At 39.7% G+C, this 17,757-nt stretch overlaps 2 protein-coding genes and 1 pseudogene across 2 annotated transcripts; 2 read left to right on the top strand and 1 right to left on the bottom strand.

The window, feature by feature from the left end:
- The first annotated feature begins 1,218 nt into the window (after positions 1–1,218).
- Positions 1,219–4,202, top strand: LOC137747438 (pentatricopeptide repeat-containing protein At4g30825, chloroplastic-like; annotated as a pseudogene).
- Positions 4,203–4,352: 150 nt separating this feature from the next.
- On the bottom strand, positions 4,353–11,724 carry LOC137747437 (DNA-directed RNA polymerase 3, chloroplastic). Its single transcript, XM_068487544.1, has 19 exons — positions 10,902–11,724; positions 10,269–10,472; positions 10,028–10,161; positions 9,788–9,857; positions 9,582–9,640; positions 9,294–9,411; positions 8,834–8,947; positions 8,259–8,390; positions 7,696–8,112; positions 7,438–7,488; positions 6,905–6,975; positions 6,664–6,748; positions 6,313–6,465; positions 5,979–6,053; positions 5,807–5,896; positions 5,512–5,559; positions 5,319–5,433; positions 5,132–5,235; positions 4,353–5,041 (listed from the first exon to the last, which is right to left on the bottom strand). Exons 1-19 carry the CDS (start codon positions 11,667–11,669, stop codon positions 4,931–4,933), a joined length of 2,919 nt encoding a protein of 972 aa, XP_068343645.1. The 5' UTR covers positions 11,670–11,724; the 3' UTR covers positions 4,353–4,930.
- Positions 11,725–14,657: 2,933 nt separating this feature from the next.
- LOC137747436 (putative leucine-rich repeat receptor-like serine/threonine-protein kinase At2g24130) lies at positions 14,658–17,709 on the top strand. Its single transcript, XM_068487543.1, has 2 exons — positions 14,658–17,211; positions 17,306–17,709. The coding sequence occupies exons 1-2, from the start codon at positions 14,658–14,660 to the stop codon at positions 17,707–17,709; spliced, it is 2,958 nt and encodes a 985-aa protein (XP_068343644.1).
- The last annotated feature ends 48 nt before the right edge of the window (positions 17,710–17,757 follow it).

The following is a 17,757-nucleotide window of genomic DNA, read 5'->3' on the forward strand; positions in this document are numbered from 1 at the left end:
ATAAATGTTCATGCTATTGAAGCGAAAATTGCAAAGTACCAGGAAGGAAATGCTGAACAAATAATGATTAACAGAGCTCGTAAGGTACTTCAAAATAAGATCGCCGTGTTTTTTACCCTTTCTTTCTTTGTTCCTTAGTACCTGCTGATTTTGTATAATGGGAAAAGAGGATCCTAATGCCGGCAAAGTGGCAATATTTGAACTCTTAAATGTTTTCTGCTTAGTTTATGACATGGTTCTAATGCTGGTGTTTTCAATCGGATAGGCTGGAGAGCTTGCTGCAGCTCTAGCAGCAAGCAAGGGACATCCTCTACAAAATGGATCTGATGCGGTAAGGGTGGGATTGTTAAATGTATGCGTTCTCTTATGTTTTCTTTAGATGACCTTGCACATTTTAAATGTTGAAACACTTCAAAGAGATTTTGTTAACTGATCTGATGTGTTTATTGATAGGGTGAGTCAAGGCTCTCAAGCAGGACTTGGTGCTGGCACACAAGGGGCAGTATACTCCCTACAGTTTCAGGGTAACCACGACCGACCAGCGGCATGGGTCCACTACCACTTGGAGGAGGGGGGCATGATATGCACGGATACGCTTTTGACGATGAAGAAATGATGAAGGTGCGAGCAGAGAGAAGTGGTAGGGCAGGGGGGTGGAGTGGAGAGAAAAGCAGGAAGAGGGCACTTGAAGAAGCCTTTAGTAGCGTTTGGATTTGTTAGCTCTGTAGTTGTAAGAGCAGAAACATGCCTTCTTTTTCATGGAAACAAAATTATACAATCATGATTAGTTATTACTTGTACAATGATCATTGTTTAGGACTCTTCTTATGGAAATTGGTATGTCTCAACGAGGTATTGAAAAGATGTTTCGTTTTATTTTTTGCTTTTTATAATAAAGGATAACTTATGAAGAGGGTAGTTGGGAATTTGCCCCTCTTTTAGGACCGAGAGAAGGCAAGTTGGAAATTGTACCCTACTTGGGGCCACAATCAAGCAGATTCACTTATCAAATATCGAATCCAAATTCATTGCTTACAAAGTATCGAATCCTTTAACTTCTTTTATTTTCTTTAGGGAGCTGTTGTCTGCACATTTTTACCAAGCCATTTATCGTGATTAAAAAAAAAAGGTTTCGTTGGGGGGTAAAATAAAAAAGGACAAGGACAAAAGTCAGTCCAATGCAATAACCACAAGAACAAGGGCAGTACCATCCTGAAAGGCGCTAACTTTCCTCCACCGCTTCAAACTCCATTTTCTCTGTTTGGGTAATTGGGTTTCTCATTTCTCTCTCCCACCGCACTTGTTCATCTGAAATCACACTGCTTCTGCTCTGATTCTCCCAGATTCCAGAACAAGTTGATGACAAAGTCGTCTTCTTCTTCTTCTTCCCCTCGTTGTTTCCGGTGAGTAATTCATGTATTGAATCGGCTTATATATCATGACCTCAATGAGGTTTTCAATCTCTTTGGACGCGCTTGATTCTTCAAACAAGTTCACTTCTTCTTTTTGCTACAGTCATGTAAATGTTGGTAGAGCTTGTTTAGTTAATGCTCTGAATTGGGAAAATCCGATTAAGGTTTCTGGGTTCCCATTCGAATTGTCCAGCATCTCGGAACTGAATCAGAGGAGTGAGGAAACCAATTTGAGCTTGGTTGAGGGAAACCCGGATTCTCGACGCGAAAGTGAAAAGGGGTTTGGGGGGCCAAAGAAAGAGAGTAGAAGAGAAAAGGGTTCCAAGTTAAGTTCAAGAAATAGTAGGTGGGTAAGGAAATTGGAGTATTTGAATGATAGTGAATTTGATGTTGATTATTCTGTTATTAACTCTCACTTGAGCTTGGAGCATTGTAACGATATTTTGAGACGTTTAGAGAGGTTTAGTGATTCTAAAACTCTTAGATTCTTCGAGTGGATGGGAAGCAACGGTAAATTAGAGCGCAATGTGAGTGCTTTTAATTTGGTTTTGCGAGTGATGGGAAGGAGAGAAGATTGGGATACAGCTGAAAAATTGGTTCAGGAATTGATTGTTGATTTGGGATGTGAGCTGAATTGTCAGGTTTTCAACACCCTAATTTATGCATGCTCTAAGTTGGGGCGTGCCGAGTTGGGAGCCAAGTGGTTTCGAAAGATGCTGGAACATGGGATCCAGCCGAACATTGCAACTTTTGGTATGCTAATGGGACTTTACCAGAAGGGCTGTAATGTTGAGGAGGCTGAGTTTACTTTTTCTCAAATGAGGAACTTTGGAGTTGTATGTCAATCAGCGAACTCTGCGATGATCACAATTTACACCCGCTTGAATTTATATGACAAGGTGGAAGAGATCATCGGCTTGATGAGAGAAGATAGAGTGAGGCTGAATTTGGATAATTGGTTGGTAATGATTAATGCTTATTGTCAGCAGGGTAGAGTAGATGATGCTGAAGCAGTACTGGTCTCCATGCAAGAAGCAGGGTTTTCTCCAAATATTATCGCATACAATACATTGATAACTGGATATGGGAAGGCATCTAAAATGGATGCCGCCAATCACCTATTTCTGAGCATAAAGAATGGTGGATTAGAGTCTGATGAAACAACTTACCGTTCAATGATTGAAGGTTGGGGTCGAGCTGACAATTATAACGAAGCAGAATGGTACTATAAATATCGTCTAACCTGTACACGCTAATAAACTTGCAAGCCAAGCATGAGGATGAAGAGGGGGCCATCAGGATTCTTGACGATATGCTAACAATGGTGTGCCAATATTCCTTGATTCTTGGTACTATTCTGCAAGCACACGAGAAGGCAGGAAGGATTGATAAGGTGCCTCGCCTTTTGAGAGGTTCTTTCTATCAAAACATTCTTGTCAGCCAGACTTCTTGTTCCATTCTTGTCATGGCTTATGTAAAACACTGGTTGGTCAATGACACTATGAAAGTGTTGAGGGCAAAACTGTGGAAGGACCCGCCTTTTGAAGATAACTTGTATCATTTGTTAATTTGCTCGTGTAAAGAGTTGGGTCGTCTTGAAGATACTGTTAAAATTAACAAGCAAATGCCAAGACATCGTGACAAGCTAAATATGCACATCTTGTGCACAATGATTGACATCTATAGCATCATGGACCAATTCACAGAAGCGGAAAAACTTTATGTCGAGTTAAAATCTTCTGAAATAGTATTGGACATGATTGCCTATAGCATTGCTGTGAGAATGTATGTAAAAGCTGGTTCTTTGGAAGATGCTTCCGGACATTTACATGTTCCATGATATACTCCGGATTTATCAACGATGTGGCAGGCTTGATAAGTTGAAAGAGCACTACAAACTCTTGAAGAATGGAGCAACATGGGATCAGGAAATGTAAAGCTGTGTCATAAACTGCTGTTCTCGTGCTTTGCCAGTCGATGAGATCTCAGAGATCTTTGATGAGATGCTTCAACGTGGTTTTGTTCCTGATACCATAACCTTCAATGTCATGCTCGATGTTTACAGGATAGCAAAGCTTCTGAAGAAAGCTAGGGAGTTGTTCAGGATGGCCCAAAAGTGGGGTTTGGTTGACATGATCTCTTACAATACTATTATATCTGCTTACGGGCAAAATAAAGATTTCAGAAGCATGTCTTCAACATTTCAAGAGATGCAGTTCAAAGGCTTTTTGGTTTCCCTGGAAGCCTACAATACCATGTTGGATGCTTATGGGAAAGAATGTCAAATGGAAAGATTTAGGGGCGTTTTGCAGAGAATGAAGAAAAGAAGCTGTGTTTCTGACCATTACACGTACAACATTATGATCAATATCTATGGAGAGCAAGGATGGATTGATGAAGTTGCCGGTGTGCTTACTGAGTTGAAAGAATGCGGACTTGGACCTGATCTGTGCAGCTATAACACATTGATTAAGGCATACGGAATTGCAGGAATGGTCGAAGATGCTGTCCATTTGGTCAAGGAAATGACAGAAAATGGTTTAGAGCCTGATAAGATAACCCATATCAATCTTATCGCTGCACTGCGAAGAAACGATGAATATTTGGAAGCTGTAAAATGGTCCCTGTGGATGAAGCAGATGGGGTTGTAAATAAAGGAAATCCGCTTTTGTTGATTCGAGATATTTCTTTAGCATTCTTACAACCTTACGAGCAGTGTGGTTTTAAGGGGTAGTATATTTTTTCTTCGTTATCTCCTTAGGGTTCTGGTCGAAACTCAAATGTGAAGTGAACGGTCCTCTCTTGGAGGTCCGTTCTGTATGTGCAGAACAATCTTTGCTCAACAACAGTCGGTCAAGTATCGCTACTGCCAGTGCTGGAGAAACTCATGCTTGTACTCAGTAATACAAAGTGATGCGCAAAATACGACTCCAAACACGATGAACCGAACTTTTGATAAATTTATTTCATTTCTTTACAGCTCTTGCTCACAAATTTGCAAGAACTTCCATTGGCAAAGTGTACATGTATCATGTATGTTTAAAGAATGATCTTTTTCTCCTCCTACTCTGATACCGATACGACATACGTTAATATGTTATACGTCGGAATACAATGAAAAGAAGCAATTACGTGACTTGAGCACCACTAAGATGACCTCCTACGCTGGCTGCTGCTTCGTATCTGCTTCTCTTGACTTCTACATCAGAGAATACAACCTTGAATTTCTGTAGATGAGTCGCACTTTCTGTACATGGGTAAAATGAACCGGATCTTTAACACTGCAGATGATCGATGCCCATGAGAATCGCGTAGACTCGCTGATCGTGGGAAATCAAAGTTTGTCCCTTCGTCTTTCACAAAAGCTACCTTAGGTTTTCATTTCCCACTTCGCGTTTAAATGCATACACGAAGGAACTCTTACTACAGCTTCTCGATCATTCCAGGAGTGGCGTCTGATACGTGTGGCAATGTTTTTCAAACATCGTTATCACTGCTTGCTGCTCACGTAGCGAGTTTCAGTTGAAAAAGTACGGAGATTCCAGAACCTCTTGCAAGTCGAAGTCACCTCTTTCTGGGAGGGGAGGGAACGTCAACGCTGGATAAGATGCTTGGAAGCTTTCTAGCAACTGGGAACAGGCAGAGTTATCATGAAGTCAATTGAGATAAACAACCAATTTAATTCAGGATGGGCTGCTGAGAGGAAAGTTTCTACTTACATTTTCAAGTATCGGCATGCTATAGAGCTCTATAAACTTTTCCCGAAGTATCTCATTCATTTGGTCTACGTCACATGCATGAGTCCAGAAGGAGTCATGTACCCCTACAAACATTTTTTAACATGCATGTGAGAACTTAAACATATTTCAGCATGTGAGTGAGAAGTAAACCAGTACAGAGACAAACCTGCAAAACGCAGGCCCGCGTCCCTGCAGGCAAGAGCAGTCATCATCATGTGTGAACCGTCAAGTGAGTGAACAAAATTTGGAGGAAATGCAGTCCTTTGTTTTCTAACATCTATCTGTAATGGACAAATGTTAACTCTGCAACAATTCATATAACATTTAAGGAAAGAGAACATTGAGTAAGCAGCGCTTACTGAGTTACTCTCCCGCTGCAAGGCTAAAACCTGAAGGGATGTTCTTATCTGCAACTCCAAGGAGAGATTAGTTACTAAATTGTCACTAGAATATTAATAAATTAAAACTTTAACCCCATCAGTAGCAACATGGAAAGAAGAAATGATGCATGAACGCAATAGTAGATGCAATCATGCAACGTATCCTGACATTCTGTACTAAACAATTTCATCTGAAATGGAATTTTTCCAGATAATGGTTTGCGGCGTTGCCTGTTGATTTAAATTTAATAATTAACTAAGCTGCCAAACTTACAAGATGTCGTTCATTTTTACAGTAGGGTTGCACAACAGGAAGACCTAGAGGAGTAGTCCAACGCACAGGTTGATTTTCTGAAGCAATCACCTGCAAAAGTTTGATAACACAACTTATCTACCAGGCCTATCACTTGTGTCCAGAACATGACCAAGAAAAAAAGTAACCGCACCTTGGCACAATCACCGAGCCAGCCCATTATACCACGTGCAGCTTGGAATATCTCGCCAAGGGCAGCCAAAGTAACCTGCGGAAGTAAGTATGATCAGGATACAAAAGTTAATGTTTTTCTTTATAAGAAAGCAGCTTATGTTTTTCTTTAGAAACTACACTAGCTAATGAGAATAACATGAGGTAATCATCCTTAAATCTAGCAAACCATACATTGCATTTGCATGTTAATTGTCAATTAATTATCCAAATGATGAAATCAAAGAAACGTCTACGGTTAAATCTTGATCCACAAATATTTGGTCGCAGGAACACTAAGGTGGCTATTTGCTTACTTTAGCAGCATAGCAAGCTGCAGTGAACAGTAGTCTATCGTCTGTAATAAAACCCTTCTCCTCTAATCTTCTTTTTATTTGTTCGCGTGCCCCAACGTAAGTAACTCCATACACTGAAGTCATGACAGTCTGTTTCACCAATTTCCGGTCAATCTGAAAGATTCCAAAACCATAGATTGTTAATTTCATAAATATGCAATTATGCACACAGACTTTTATAATCTATAAGCACTATATACATTCTCGCATGCAGAATTACAGAACTAAAGAAATCCACATTTAATAAGTAGAAAAACTCATTTAGAGAGCATATTGCAACTTTGAACTCCAGAAGAAGCAAGGAAGATCAACCTGATTAACTAAGACTCGGGCTAATAAAGCATTTGGGCTTGTAGTCGGATCCTTATTGCTGTCTCTTTCCATAATCTCATGCACCCTGGCAACATATAGATATAGAAGATAAGCGTTAGTCATGTTACCTCTTCATCTAATATTTTTTCACCTCATGGCACTATTCTTTCGTATTTTTATGCTTGTCGCACATCTAAAAGGAAGCAAAACCTAATGAGTAAAATGTGGAAATTTAATATACCTTGCAGCAATTTCTGAGTAAACATCGGCAGGTTTCTCTCCAGCTACTAAGTTGACTGCAGCTGCTTCCAACTGAGAATATCACAGCAATTCAAATCAACAACAAAGCAAAACTTTTACATAAAAGTAAGAAAATAAGTTCCTATATTATATAGGGATAAGGGAATTGTTATTAGCACCCCAAAAATCTCATTTGGCATTCCAGACTTTCTATAATTACTAATTAGAAGAAAAATACACTTGTGAGGAGTGTAGCATGAAATTTTTGGAGTGCTAATAACAGTCCTTATTATATATAACAGAACATTGAATATTTCGATCCCAGAACAAATAGTAAATGAGGAAAACTTAAAGAAAATCTGCATGTAAAAATCCCTTTACAATCAAATTTTCTGGATAATGACGACTATAGTTCATTTACTACAAAAGTAGAATAAATAAGCAGAACAAATAATGGAGTACAAGAAAATTAGAGTGCAGTAACATGAAGGTGTAAACAGAAAACTTATATCAAAGAGGATAAAGCCAACTTACACTATCTCTTCCCAAGGCTGCATAGTGCTGTAAGCCATTGCATGAACCATCCTAGAAAATTGAAAGCTCATCAATGAAATATAAATGGAAAAATTAAAAATAAATTTTCATTTGACCCGCACAAATAAGTTAAAAAATTCTTAGCATTTACATAAACTTTTGAAAATATATGGTTTTGAGTATTAGATAATCCTAAACAAACTTGCATAAACTACAGTATCTCTTTTTGCCACTCTAACGACTAAGAAAGAAATTTACCTGATGGATGGGCAAATGAGAAATGACAGTATGTGGTGATGGGCTATTTAACGCTTCTGACAGATTGATACAAGCCGCTAGGCACTGTAAAGGATCTTCAGCTGTTAACCACCATCGGTTTCCATTTACAGGGTTTGTTGCTGAATCAAATATATCATCAATGTGATGATCCACAAATGCATGCCGTTCCTCATACGAAAGCTTTTCAACACCGCCCGCATAAAGGTTTGCTAAATGAATCTTCAGCCAACGTAAACCAGACTTCCCTAATGGTCGTCCTTCGGCAAATTCAAGTACTCCTCGACAGAGATCAGAACTCAAATGATTTAAATGTGGATGCATTGGGTAAGCTCGGCCTCGAAAATCAAGATTATGGGGATAATAAAAGCCTTCCTCATCCTTCATCTTGCGAGCAACCTATTTCAGAATCAGTTTACTCATATTATTTCTCACAAAGTGAAATCTAAAGGTGGTGAGCATATAAAATTGCAAAATAACACAATAAAATATCATAAACTTTTTATCAATAAATAAAATACTATCTAATCAGATGGGGACCTTACAGAGAGCTTAAGTTCTGTGTCACATCGCAGAGAATGCCTTTCTTGGTTAATCTTCTTTGCTTTTCTTACACTCCATTTCCATTCCTGAATTTCTGTTAAACCCTCAAGCGGTGGTTTATCTGGTACTGGAACCTACAATCCCATAAGGATATTTAAGCCAGATGAAATTTAAAAGCAAAATCCAAACAAAAAGATGTCAACAAACCCAAAATATGTTGCCGTAACGAAAATCTACCAACAAAACCAAGTAAACTCTACTGACAAGGGAAGTAACTACATTATTCTAACTCTAGTTTCTTTCTTTTTCTTGGATCATTGTAGCTCGAGGCAGATATATCAGGACTAATTTGTTATTTGACAGAAAGTTATACATCATCCAAGTAAGTTACGCTAAAATTTTCACAAAAGAGAAACGAGAGCTATCCCACATTGGGGTCCTGGCACCGTATAGGAGCTCATACTTTATACTAATGCTATGGCCGTTAGATTCATAGGTTTATCTCTGGACATAATAGTAACACAAAGTAGAATACAAACAAGTTCTTAATAAATTCAAGAGATCATTATGTGCTCACATCTTCACGATCAACCAGGCCTGCAATGTTGCCACCTCTAGCCCAAATGCTCTCCACCACGTTAAGTACTTTTTTATTCACCCTCCATTTGGTACTTCCAAGCATATCTAGGGCCTGCACATGCCATCAAAAGTGAATATCATTGCACATGCCATCAAAAGTGAATATCATTTTCACATGTGCAGAGAAAGTATATGTTAAAGAACTAGAATAGATCAAGGTTTGCCTCTGTGCACAGGGAAAGTTCAGTTCATGATCTATTGTTCCATCACAGATAACTACTAATGGTTGCACCCACTATTCTCGGTCACTAATCCATCAGAAAGGGGCAGTGACAGGAACAATGAGAATGGAACTCTAATTTAGCATCTCACCAAGTCTTAACTAGATAACTGAGCAAAAGCTTTGGTCTTGACCTATTATACAAGGGAAACATAGAATGGAACTCTAATTTATGTACCTCGAATACTTTCTGCATCTGCTTTCCAGAAATATTCCTCATTGTATCTACCTGCTTCCTAGATCCATGAGTACGCATGACATAAGAAGGTAGGAACAAGTGACCACCCTTATCATACCTGCAAAGATTTAGATTTTATGGGCATCTGAGTGCAGGCTTCTGATTTGTTTGACATTTTACTAGCCAAAAGTCAACTTGAATAAGATTTCGATTATTTCTTAACCGCACTCCTGCTAAAGAAACAAAACGAGAACATGCTAAATAAATTTCATTTACTGTATTTCATACCCTTTCCACTTTCTGGGAGGCACCAACATTGGCACATAAGGAATCAACATATGTTTAGCCTGTAAAGAAACAAAGGCATAAAATAACAGTAAATAGCTGGGGTGTACAGACATGTCCAATGTAAAAATGTAAAGAAACAAGTTGCAAACTGATTTCAAGTGTACTGAAGAAGTAAACAGAAACAAAGGAAATATATCTCAACTTACAGTTTTATCAAGCCCAGTAAGAACTAGGGGATCACATTCTATAACTCCATAATTCTTCACAAGTTTCTGCCTATAAGGACCAAAAAAAGTTATATTATAACAAAGGAATAGTGGTAGAGTTTAAGGGATATGAATGGTTATCCTTTACGAAAATACATAGGTATCCATATCACCACAAAAGTTCTTCATATTCGGATACTTCAACTAGTTGCAGAGGCAAATACCATGATAAAGTCTTACCCTGGAGTTTTTGCTGCAGCCTTAAATCTGTGTCTAAAGGCCGGTCTAACATCAGGTGGACCATCAGCCAACTGGTTAAGTGGAGGTTGTACATAAGCTGTTTCTGTTAATAATTCTATCAGACGACTTCCCAGCTGCAAAATCACATTGCATAAAAAAACCCAAAAATAAAAATGGGCACCCACAATATATTGTCTTCCTCAGCCATAATGAGAAAAAAAAATTTCTGAAAGCAACAAACCTTAGCCTGTGTATCACGACCCCATGGTTTAAATTCTTCTTTTACCAAGAGTTTTTGCACCTCCCTCAGCCTTTTTCTTTTAATTAAAACATTAACACGTTTCCGCAGTATCTCCTTCTCCTTAATCAGACTGTCTTCATCAGCAACAGCAGTCTTCTTTCTCTGGAAATTTTTGGTTTTCTCCAAGAAACTGTGAATCCTAACCTGAATTGTAAGGTAACAATATATGATATTTCAACTTTAATTCCGTGATATCATTGACACTGAGTACAAACAAGGAAATTTGGATGAAAAGCTATTGCATGAGATTTGCAAAAGGTTTCCTTTCTCTTTAACTGAAGTTCCTCAATTACAAGTCTTAATAAAACAGCCGAGCAAAGTCATTTTCTTTTCAAAACAAATCAATAAATGAGCTAATCAGTATGCATAAGTCCAAAACTTGTCCATACATAAACAAGAAATCCCGATTATCATGGCAACATTTCATGAGTGTAATATCCTTAAAGTCTAAACCGTTAGCTTTTATAATGCACATCATCTCGCATTAACTTAGGGAGCATTTGAAAGCCAATATATATCATATCATCATCGAAAATTCGAAACGCACACAAAAGATTAGGAATTAGAACTCACCTCCTGCTCAATGGCCATCCCAATATGAACAGCAGCTTGAACAACCTGCACACACCCATCTTGATTCCCCACCATAACCAAGCCCATCATCTTATGCATAACAATCAGCGCCATCTTATCCGGCGGGAGCAAATCAATGTGCGGCGCAAACGCCGCCTTGTGCTTCTTCGTTTGCTGCACCTGCTGCTCCCTCGCAATCGCCTCCCTCAGCGGCTCAAACCACCCCAAAAACAAGGTCTTCACGTACGGCAAGCTCGGAGCCAGCTTCTTCTCCCGCATTACTCGCTCCAAATCCTTGTACTCCTCCACCATTCTCTCCCACGCCTCCGTCTCCGCCTTTATCTGCCGCCGCCGAAGCAAATTATACTTCCGCCGGTCGATTTCCTTCGACTCCAATTTCAACTCCTGGTTGGCCTTCTTGTACATGCCTTTCAGAAAGAGTGCGGCAATCCACGGCGGGTCCTGGATAAAAATCCTGGGCGCCGATTCCTCGGGCGTAATTAGGTGAAATTCTCTGATGGGTAGCTGTAAATTCATCGAATTTTCTACGAGATTGTCTTGGACGGAGTCTCGGACCAGGTGGGAGAGCACCGGTTCGGGAGGGGGCTGGAGGCTGAGTGGGAAAGGAGTGGAGAGCGAGGGCTTGAAGAAGAGGCGGTTGGAGGCTGAGCTGAAGAGAAACTTGTGGCTCAGCTTCGGCGGTTTCCGCCATGTGGAGCTGTACGTTTGAGCTTGCGGGCTTGGAGAGAAGGAGGCTGTGGAAGCCATTTTTGAGAGAGAGAGTGAGAGCGAGACGCTGCTCTGGAAGAAGATGAAACCTCGCTTAAACCTTTCTGTTGTCCATTTCCGAGATATTTTACCCAACAAAAATTAACCACGTTAATATTTTTGGTGGCAAAAAAAAAAAAAAAAAACAAGAGGGCCGCCCGATACGTTTAGAAGCCCAAAAGGCCCACACGCCGCTAATTTGAAAGCTAAAAAGGCCCATATTCCATACATGCGGACTGGGCCCGGACTTGAAGTCAACAAACATAATAATGAGGACGTGTTTGAGAATTGAAATTACCTTCTTTTTTTTTTTTTAATCAAAGAATTGAAATTACTTTAAAAAAGATAAAAGCGTTTTCTGCCACACTACCTGATTGGTGTAGAAGCATTCTAATTAAAACATTTATAACCAAATTACTTTTAAGTGTTTTGACAAAACAGTCCCAAGGGTACCTATGCTTTTTAGTGGTGTGATAGGGGTAAAAGCGACATTATATATTTTCACTATTTGGCCCCGTATATTTGACCAATTTATTCTGAAATTCCTTGTATTAGATGACGTCACATGTAATAAAAAAAGCATAAATTTCGGTAAAAACTTATGAAATTTCCCTCCGACGCCAACCTGACTTTTGGTCGCCGATGTCTCCTCCTAGTTCGATTTTTTCTTGATTAATGTAATTAATCTTGTTCTCCTCCTGTAGTTTCTGATTTATGTTTTATGGGGTTTGGGAAGCAGTTCATACATTTGTTACTTTTTCCTTAAAGCAGATTAGTTCGAAGTTTCGCACGATTTAATGATTACCCTACTTAACCATCTGCATAAAGATTAGCTGAGTAATTAACGTCTTAATCAAATCTGGCTTTATCCAAAACCAGACCTAACTACTTTGTCCAAAACCAGACCTAACTCCATTAACCAACTTGATGTGTGCCAACCATCGAGACAGATTTGATGGTCTTTGCTACTTTCCGATCAGGTAAAATTTGGAACTTGGGGTACTTGAGTTACAAGCTTGTCTAAAACCATTTTTCTTTTTTTTTTTTTTGGAAACCTTGATGGTATGAGGGAAATTTTATTGATAACGAAAAAAAAAAGTTACTCATAGTCAGAAGGGGATATACCTTACCCCTCATAAAACAGAGATAACAAAAACAATACATGAAAAGAAGGGGGGACATAAATTGTACCCTTCTAGAAACAAAAATAAGAGAGATACAAAGAAAAGAGGGGAGGATATGAAACCTAACCCTGAAATCTAGAAACAAAAATAAGAGAGATACAAAGAAAAGAGAGGAGGATATGAAACCTAACCCTGAAACCAAAACCTAAAGGTCTAAACCTGCAAAACAAGTTGAGCAACACCACAAAGTTAGGGAAAAAAAAAAGAAACTAAGACAAACCTGGATGCTAAGATGCACATTAATTTGACAAGCGGTAACCAGGCAAGCCAACATAGTCCGAAAACAATGCAACACGAGCTGTTGGCAGAGGAGAATCATGCCAAGTTAAAGTTGGAGAAGATAAGCCCATATTAGCAAAATTGTCCGCAACAAAATTTCCCTCCCGATATATGTGAGATGATTAGAATTGTCTAAAACCTCATACTACAAATGCTTCAAAGAACGTCTTAGATCACGCATAAAATCAATAGGTCTAACGACACTCGTCTTCGCTCGGTCTGAAGTACAAGACTGGGCTCACATAAAGGCGAGGACAATACATACATTGAGTTAGATATTAAGTTTTGGCTTCTTGTGGTTGAATTTTATAAGTACATATCTTTGTATATATTTTGACACCAGAGGAGAGAAAGATATATATCGACAGAACTTTTTATAAATTTTCAACACAAAAAAAAAAAAAAAAAAAAAAAAAACCACCACCACAAGGACACTCGTTAATATAGGTTTTTATTGGCCGTTAAGTGGCGTTATAGTGAAAATTGATTAATGTTGTTTGAATACGTAAACCGAAGACCTGTAGATATTCCGATTAGAAAATGTGATTATGAGACAGAGGTCAAGACAAAATGGGTGGAGAAAAACCTAGGAAGACTTGGAAAGAGACATTAGGAAAAAAAACATGAAGTATTTGAAACTAACAGAAGACCTGGTGCAAAATCAAACGTAGTAGCATTCTAGGTTTCCTATAGTCGACCTCAGTTAGTGGAAAAAGGCTTCTTGTTGACATGTTGTTGTACTAAAGTTCTATGATTCTATCCATGTATTAATATCATATACCTTTTGGTGTCGTGGAACTCAGTAAAAAATATGCCTAAACAGGTAATCAGGCGACAATAAACTGTAATTTGTATACGGCTTCTTGTCTGTTATCCTCGTGACCATGCTGGTTTCATATTTGTAGAAACTTTTGAGTTGTTTATTTGTGTTGGCGGCATCCTGCTGCCTGCATGTTAAATGTGCTGTATAAATGCATCACCCAAACACGTACTTACCACATCACATACCCTTGAGCGTGCTCATTAACCGATATTATCTTCCCCCCACAGCACACAATCCACTAATCTCTCCACGCTCACATCTCTAATCCAACAACATAATAAATAATTAGTAGACAATTACCTGACCAAATTAACCATTAACCATAAACTAATATGGTTAGGCCTCCTGCTGCTGACATGGACTGCATTACTGCTCTAAGCGCTGCTTTAAGGCTTACTTGTCATGTTACACGCACGGCATTTGTATGAACGCGATTGGTGGGATCGAAAGTCAAAGATCGACGGCGCCAAACGTACGTCCACGCCTTCAACGGCAGTTAGGCACAAGGTATTTCAAAATTTCCTGGCATTTGCAAATTGCTTACTTATTGGCATTGGACGTGTCCAAGCTTTTACATTATCTTGTTCTTAAGTTCATGCAGCTTGTGCATGCTTCTCTTGATTTGCTCTCTCTGTACTTTCTGATCACTTTGTTTTCACCAATTTCTTCGAAACTTTTAGCTCAAAGAAGATTGACGTGATCATGATATGTTTTCAAAGATTTTCCGTGTTTAATCTTCCCTGTTTGATCATTTTGTTAGAAGCGGTTTTATCCCAAGAAAATGCTCAAACAATGAGGGACAAGGCATCCTTGCTTTCTTTCAGGGAAGGGATTGTTTCAGATCCCCACCGTGCTTTGGAGGACTGGAATTCTTTTGGTGTTCATGTTTGTAATTGGTCAGGCATCAAGTGTAACAAAGCTAGAGACCACGTCGTGGAGCTTGATCTTAGTGGAAAGGCACTCGGAGGCACCATTTCCCCGTCTCTCGCTAATCTTTCTTCCTTACACATTCTTGATTTGTCAAGCAACTTTTTCGAAGGTCGCATCCCACCCGAGTTAGGCTCTCTTTCTCTACTTGAACAACTCAGCTTATCTTCTAATCTTCTCGAAGGAAGAATTGCTGCTGAACTTGGTTTTCTTCGCAAAATAGTATATCTTGATTTGGGAAGCAACCGGCTCACTGGTGAAATCCCAATGCCGCTTTTCTGCAATCATTCTTCGTCCTCTCTGCAGTACATAGACCTCTCTAACAATTCTTTAAGCGGCGAAATTCCTTTGAAAGATGGATGTGAGCTTAAACAACTGAGGTTTCTTCTGTTGTGGTCCAACCGTCTAGTTGGACAGGTTCCTGCGGCCATGTTGAACTCCTCAAAACTTGAATGGATTGATTTGGAGTCTAACATGCTGAGTGGGGAGTTGCCATCGGAGATTATACAGAAACTGCCAAAACTGCAGTACCTCTACTTGTCCTACAATCGCTTTATGAGTCATGACGGTAACACTAACCTTGAACCTTTTTTCTCCTCTTTGGTTAATGCCTCTAACTTTCAAGAGCTTGAATTAGCTGGAAATAATCTTGGAGGAGATTTACCTCCTATTATTGGTAATCTTTCTACCAATCTTGTACAGCTCCACTTAGATGCTAATCGGATTTATGGTTCAATTCCTCCTCACATTTCAAATCTTGTCAACCTCACCCTGTTGAATTTGTCTAGTAACCTTCTAAATGGAACCATCCCGTTCAAACTGTGCCGAATGAAAATGCTAGAGAGGGTATTTTTGTCAAACAATTCACTCTCTGGTGAGATTCCATCCGCCTTTGGTGACATTCCCCATCTAGGCCTTCTAGATTTATCGAAAAATAAGCTTTCCGGTTCCATTCCAGATAGTTTTGCAAATCTTTTCCAGTTAAGAAGGCTCTTGCTTGATGAAAACCAACTCTCGGGGACTTTACCACCGAGCCTAGGTAAGTGCATCAATTTAGAGATTCTAGACCTTTCTCACAACCAAATTTCTGGAGTGATTCCGAGCGAAGTTGCAGGGCTGAGGAGCTTGAAGTTGTACTTGAACCTGTCTAACAATCACTTGCATGGACTGTTACCGATGGAGTTGAGCAAAATGGACATGGTACTAGCAGTTGACCTATCTTCCAACAATCTTTCCGGCACAATCCCATCACAACTTGGGAGCTGCATTGCCCTCGAGTACCTGGACCTTTCTGCGAATTCCTTAGAAGGCTCTCTACCGGATTCAATAGGAAAGCTGCCTTATCTTCAAAAACTTGATGTATCCTCAAACCAACTAAATGGAGAAATACCAGAGTCTCTGCAGGAATCATTAACTCTGAAGAAACTCAACTTCTCTTTCAACAAGTTCTCTGGGAATGTATCAAGCAATGGGGCCTTTTCTTCGCTGACTATAGACTCTTTACTCGGAAATGCTGGTCTCTGTGGATCAATAAAAGGCATGTCAAACTGCCGGAAGAAGCGTACTCATCATTTGGCTATTCTGTCAATTATCTTGTCATTACTTATCACCCCCATATTTTGTGTATTCGGGTACCCCCTCATGCACAGGTCGAAATTCCAAAGGCACCAGGCAGTTTTCGATCAAGTGGATTTGGGGGATGATGGAGAAGAAGGGAAGAAAGAACACAAGTACCCGAGAATCTCTTACGAGCAGCTCATTGAAGCCACTGGCGGTTTCAGCCCTTCTAGCCTGATTGGTTCAGGCCAGTTTGGGCATGTCTATAAGGGTGTCCTCCAAGACAACTCAGTAATTGCTGTGAAGGTATTGGATTTGAAAACGGATGAAGAGATCTTAGGAAGCTTCAAAAGGGAATGCAGAGTTCTGAAGAGGACTAGGCACAGAAATTTGATCAGAATTATCACGGCGTGTAGTAGGCCGGACTTTAAGGCTCTTGTTCTGCCATTGATGTCAAATGGGAGCCTCGAGAGGCATCTATACTCAAACCATGGACTGAGCGTTCGGTTGAATTTGATTCAGATGGTGAGCATCTGCAGTGATGTAGCTGAAGGCGTGTCCTATTTACACCACCATTCTCCTGTTCGAGTTGTGCACTGTGATCTCAAACCGAGCAACATTCTACTAGATGAGGACATGACGGCGTTGGTAACTGATTTTGGAATTGCGAGATTGGGGAAAGGCGATGATGGGAATGCTCCAACGAATGATTCAGCATCCTTCAGTTCAGCAGATGGCTTGTTATGCGGATCCATTGGCTACATTGCTCCTGGTACGTATTTTCTAATATGTACAAATTTGAAAGTGATTTCCGCACACCTTTTTTAATACATACTAATTTCCTTCATTTACTTGGTGAAATGCAGAGTATGCATTGGGAAAAACCATTTCTACTGAGGGAGACGTGTTCAGCTTCGGGGTCCTTTTGCTAGAAATCGTTACAGGAAGGCCACCAACGGATGTCCTTGCTCACGAAGGTTCAACTCTTCATGAATGGGTGAAAAGGCAGTACCCGCACAGGCTCGATCCAATAGTTCAACAAGCACTCGATAGGTGCGCTGCGGATTCGATGCCTAAACAGTACAACAAAGTCTGGAGGGATGTTGTTTTTGAACTGATTGAGCTTGGTCTGATGTGCACTCAGTACACTCCTTCATTGAGACCTAATATGCAGGATGTAGCTCACGAAATCGGTCGGTTGAAGGATTACATCTCCAATCCTTCATCGTTTCTGATTGAAGAAATTGATCTTAAAGTTGAAGCACCCTAGTTTTGATCTTTCATCATGTGTGATTATTGAATTCATTTGGCAGGCGGG

This window comes from Pyrus communis, chromosome 10, assembly GCF_963583255.1.
Source record: "Pyrus communis chromosome 10, drPyrComm1.1, whole genome shotgun sequence".
Lineage (NCBI taxonomy): Eukaryota > Viridiplantae > Streptophyta > Magnoliopsida > Rosales > Rosaceae > Pyrus > Pyrus communis.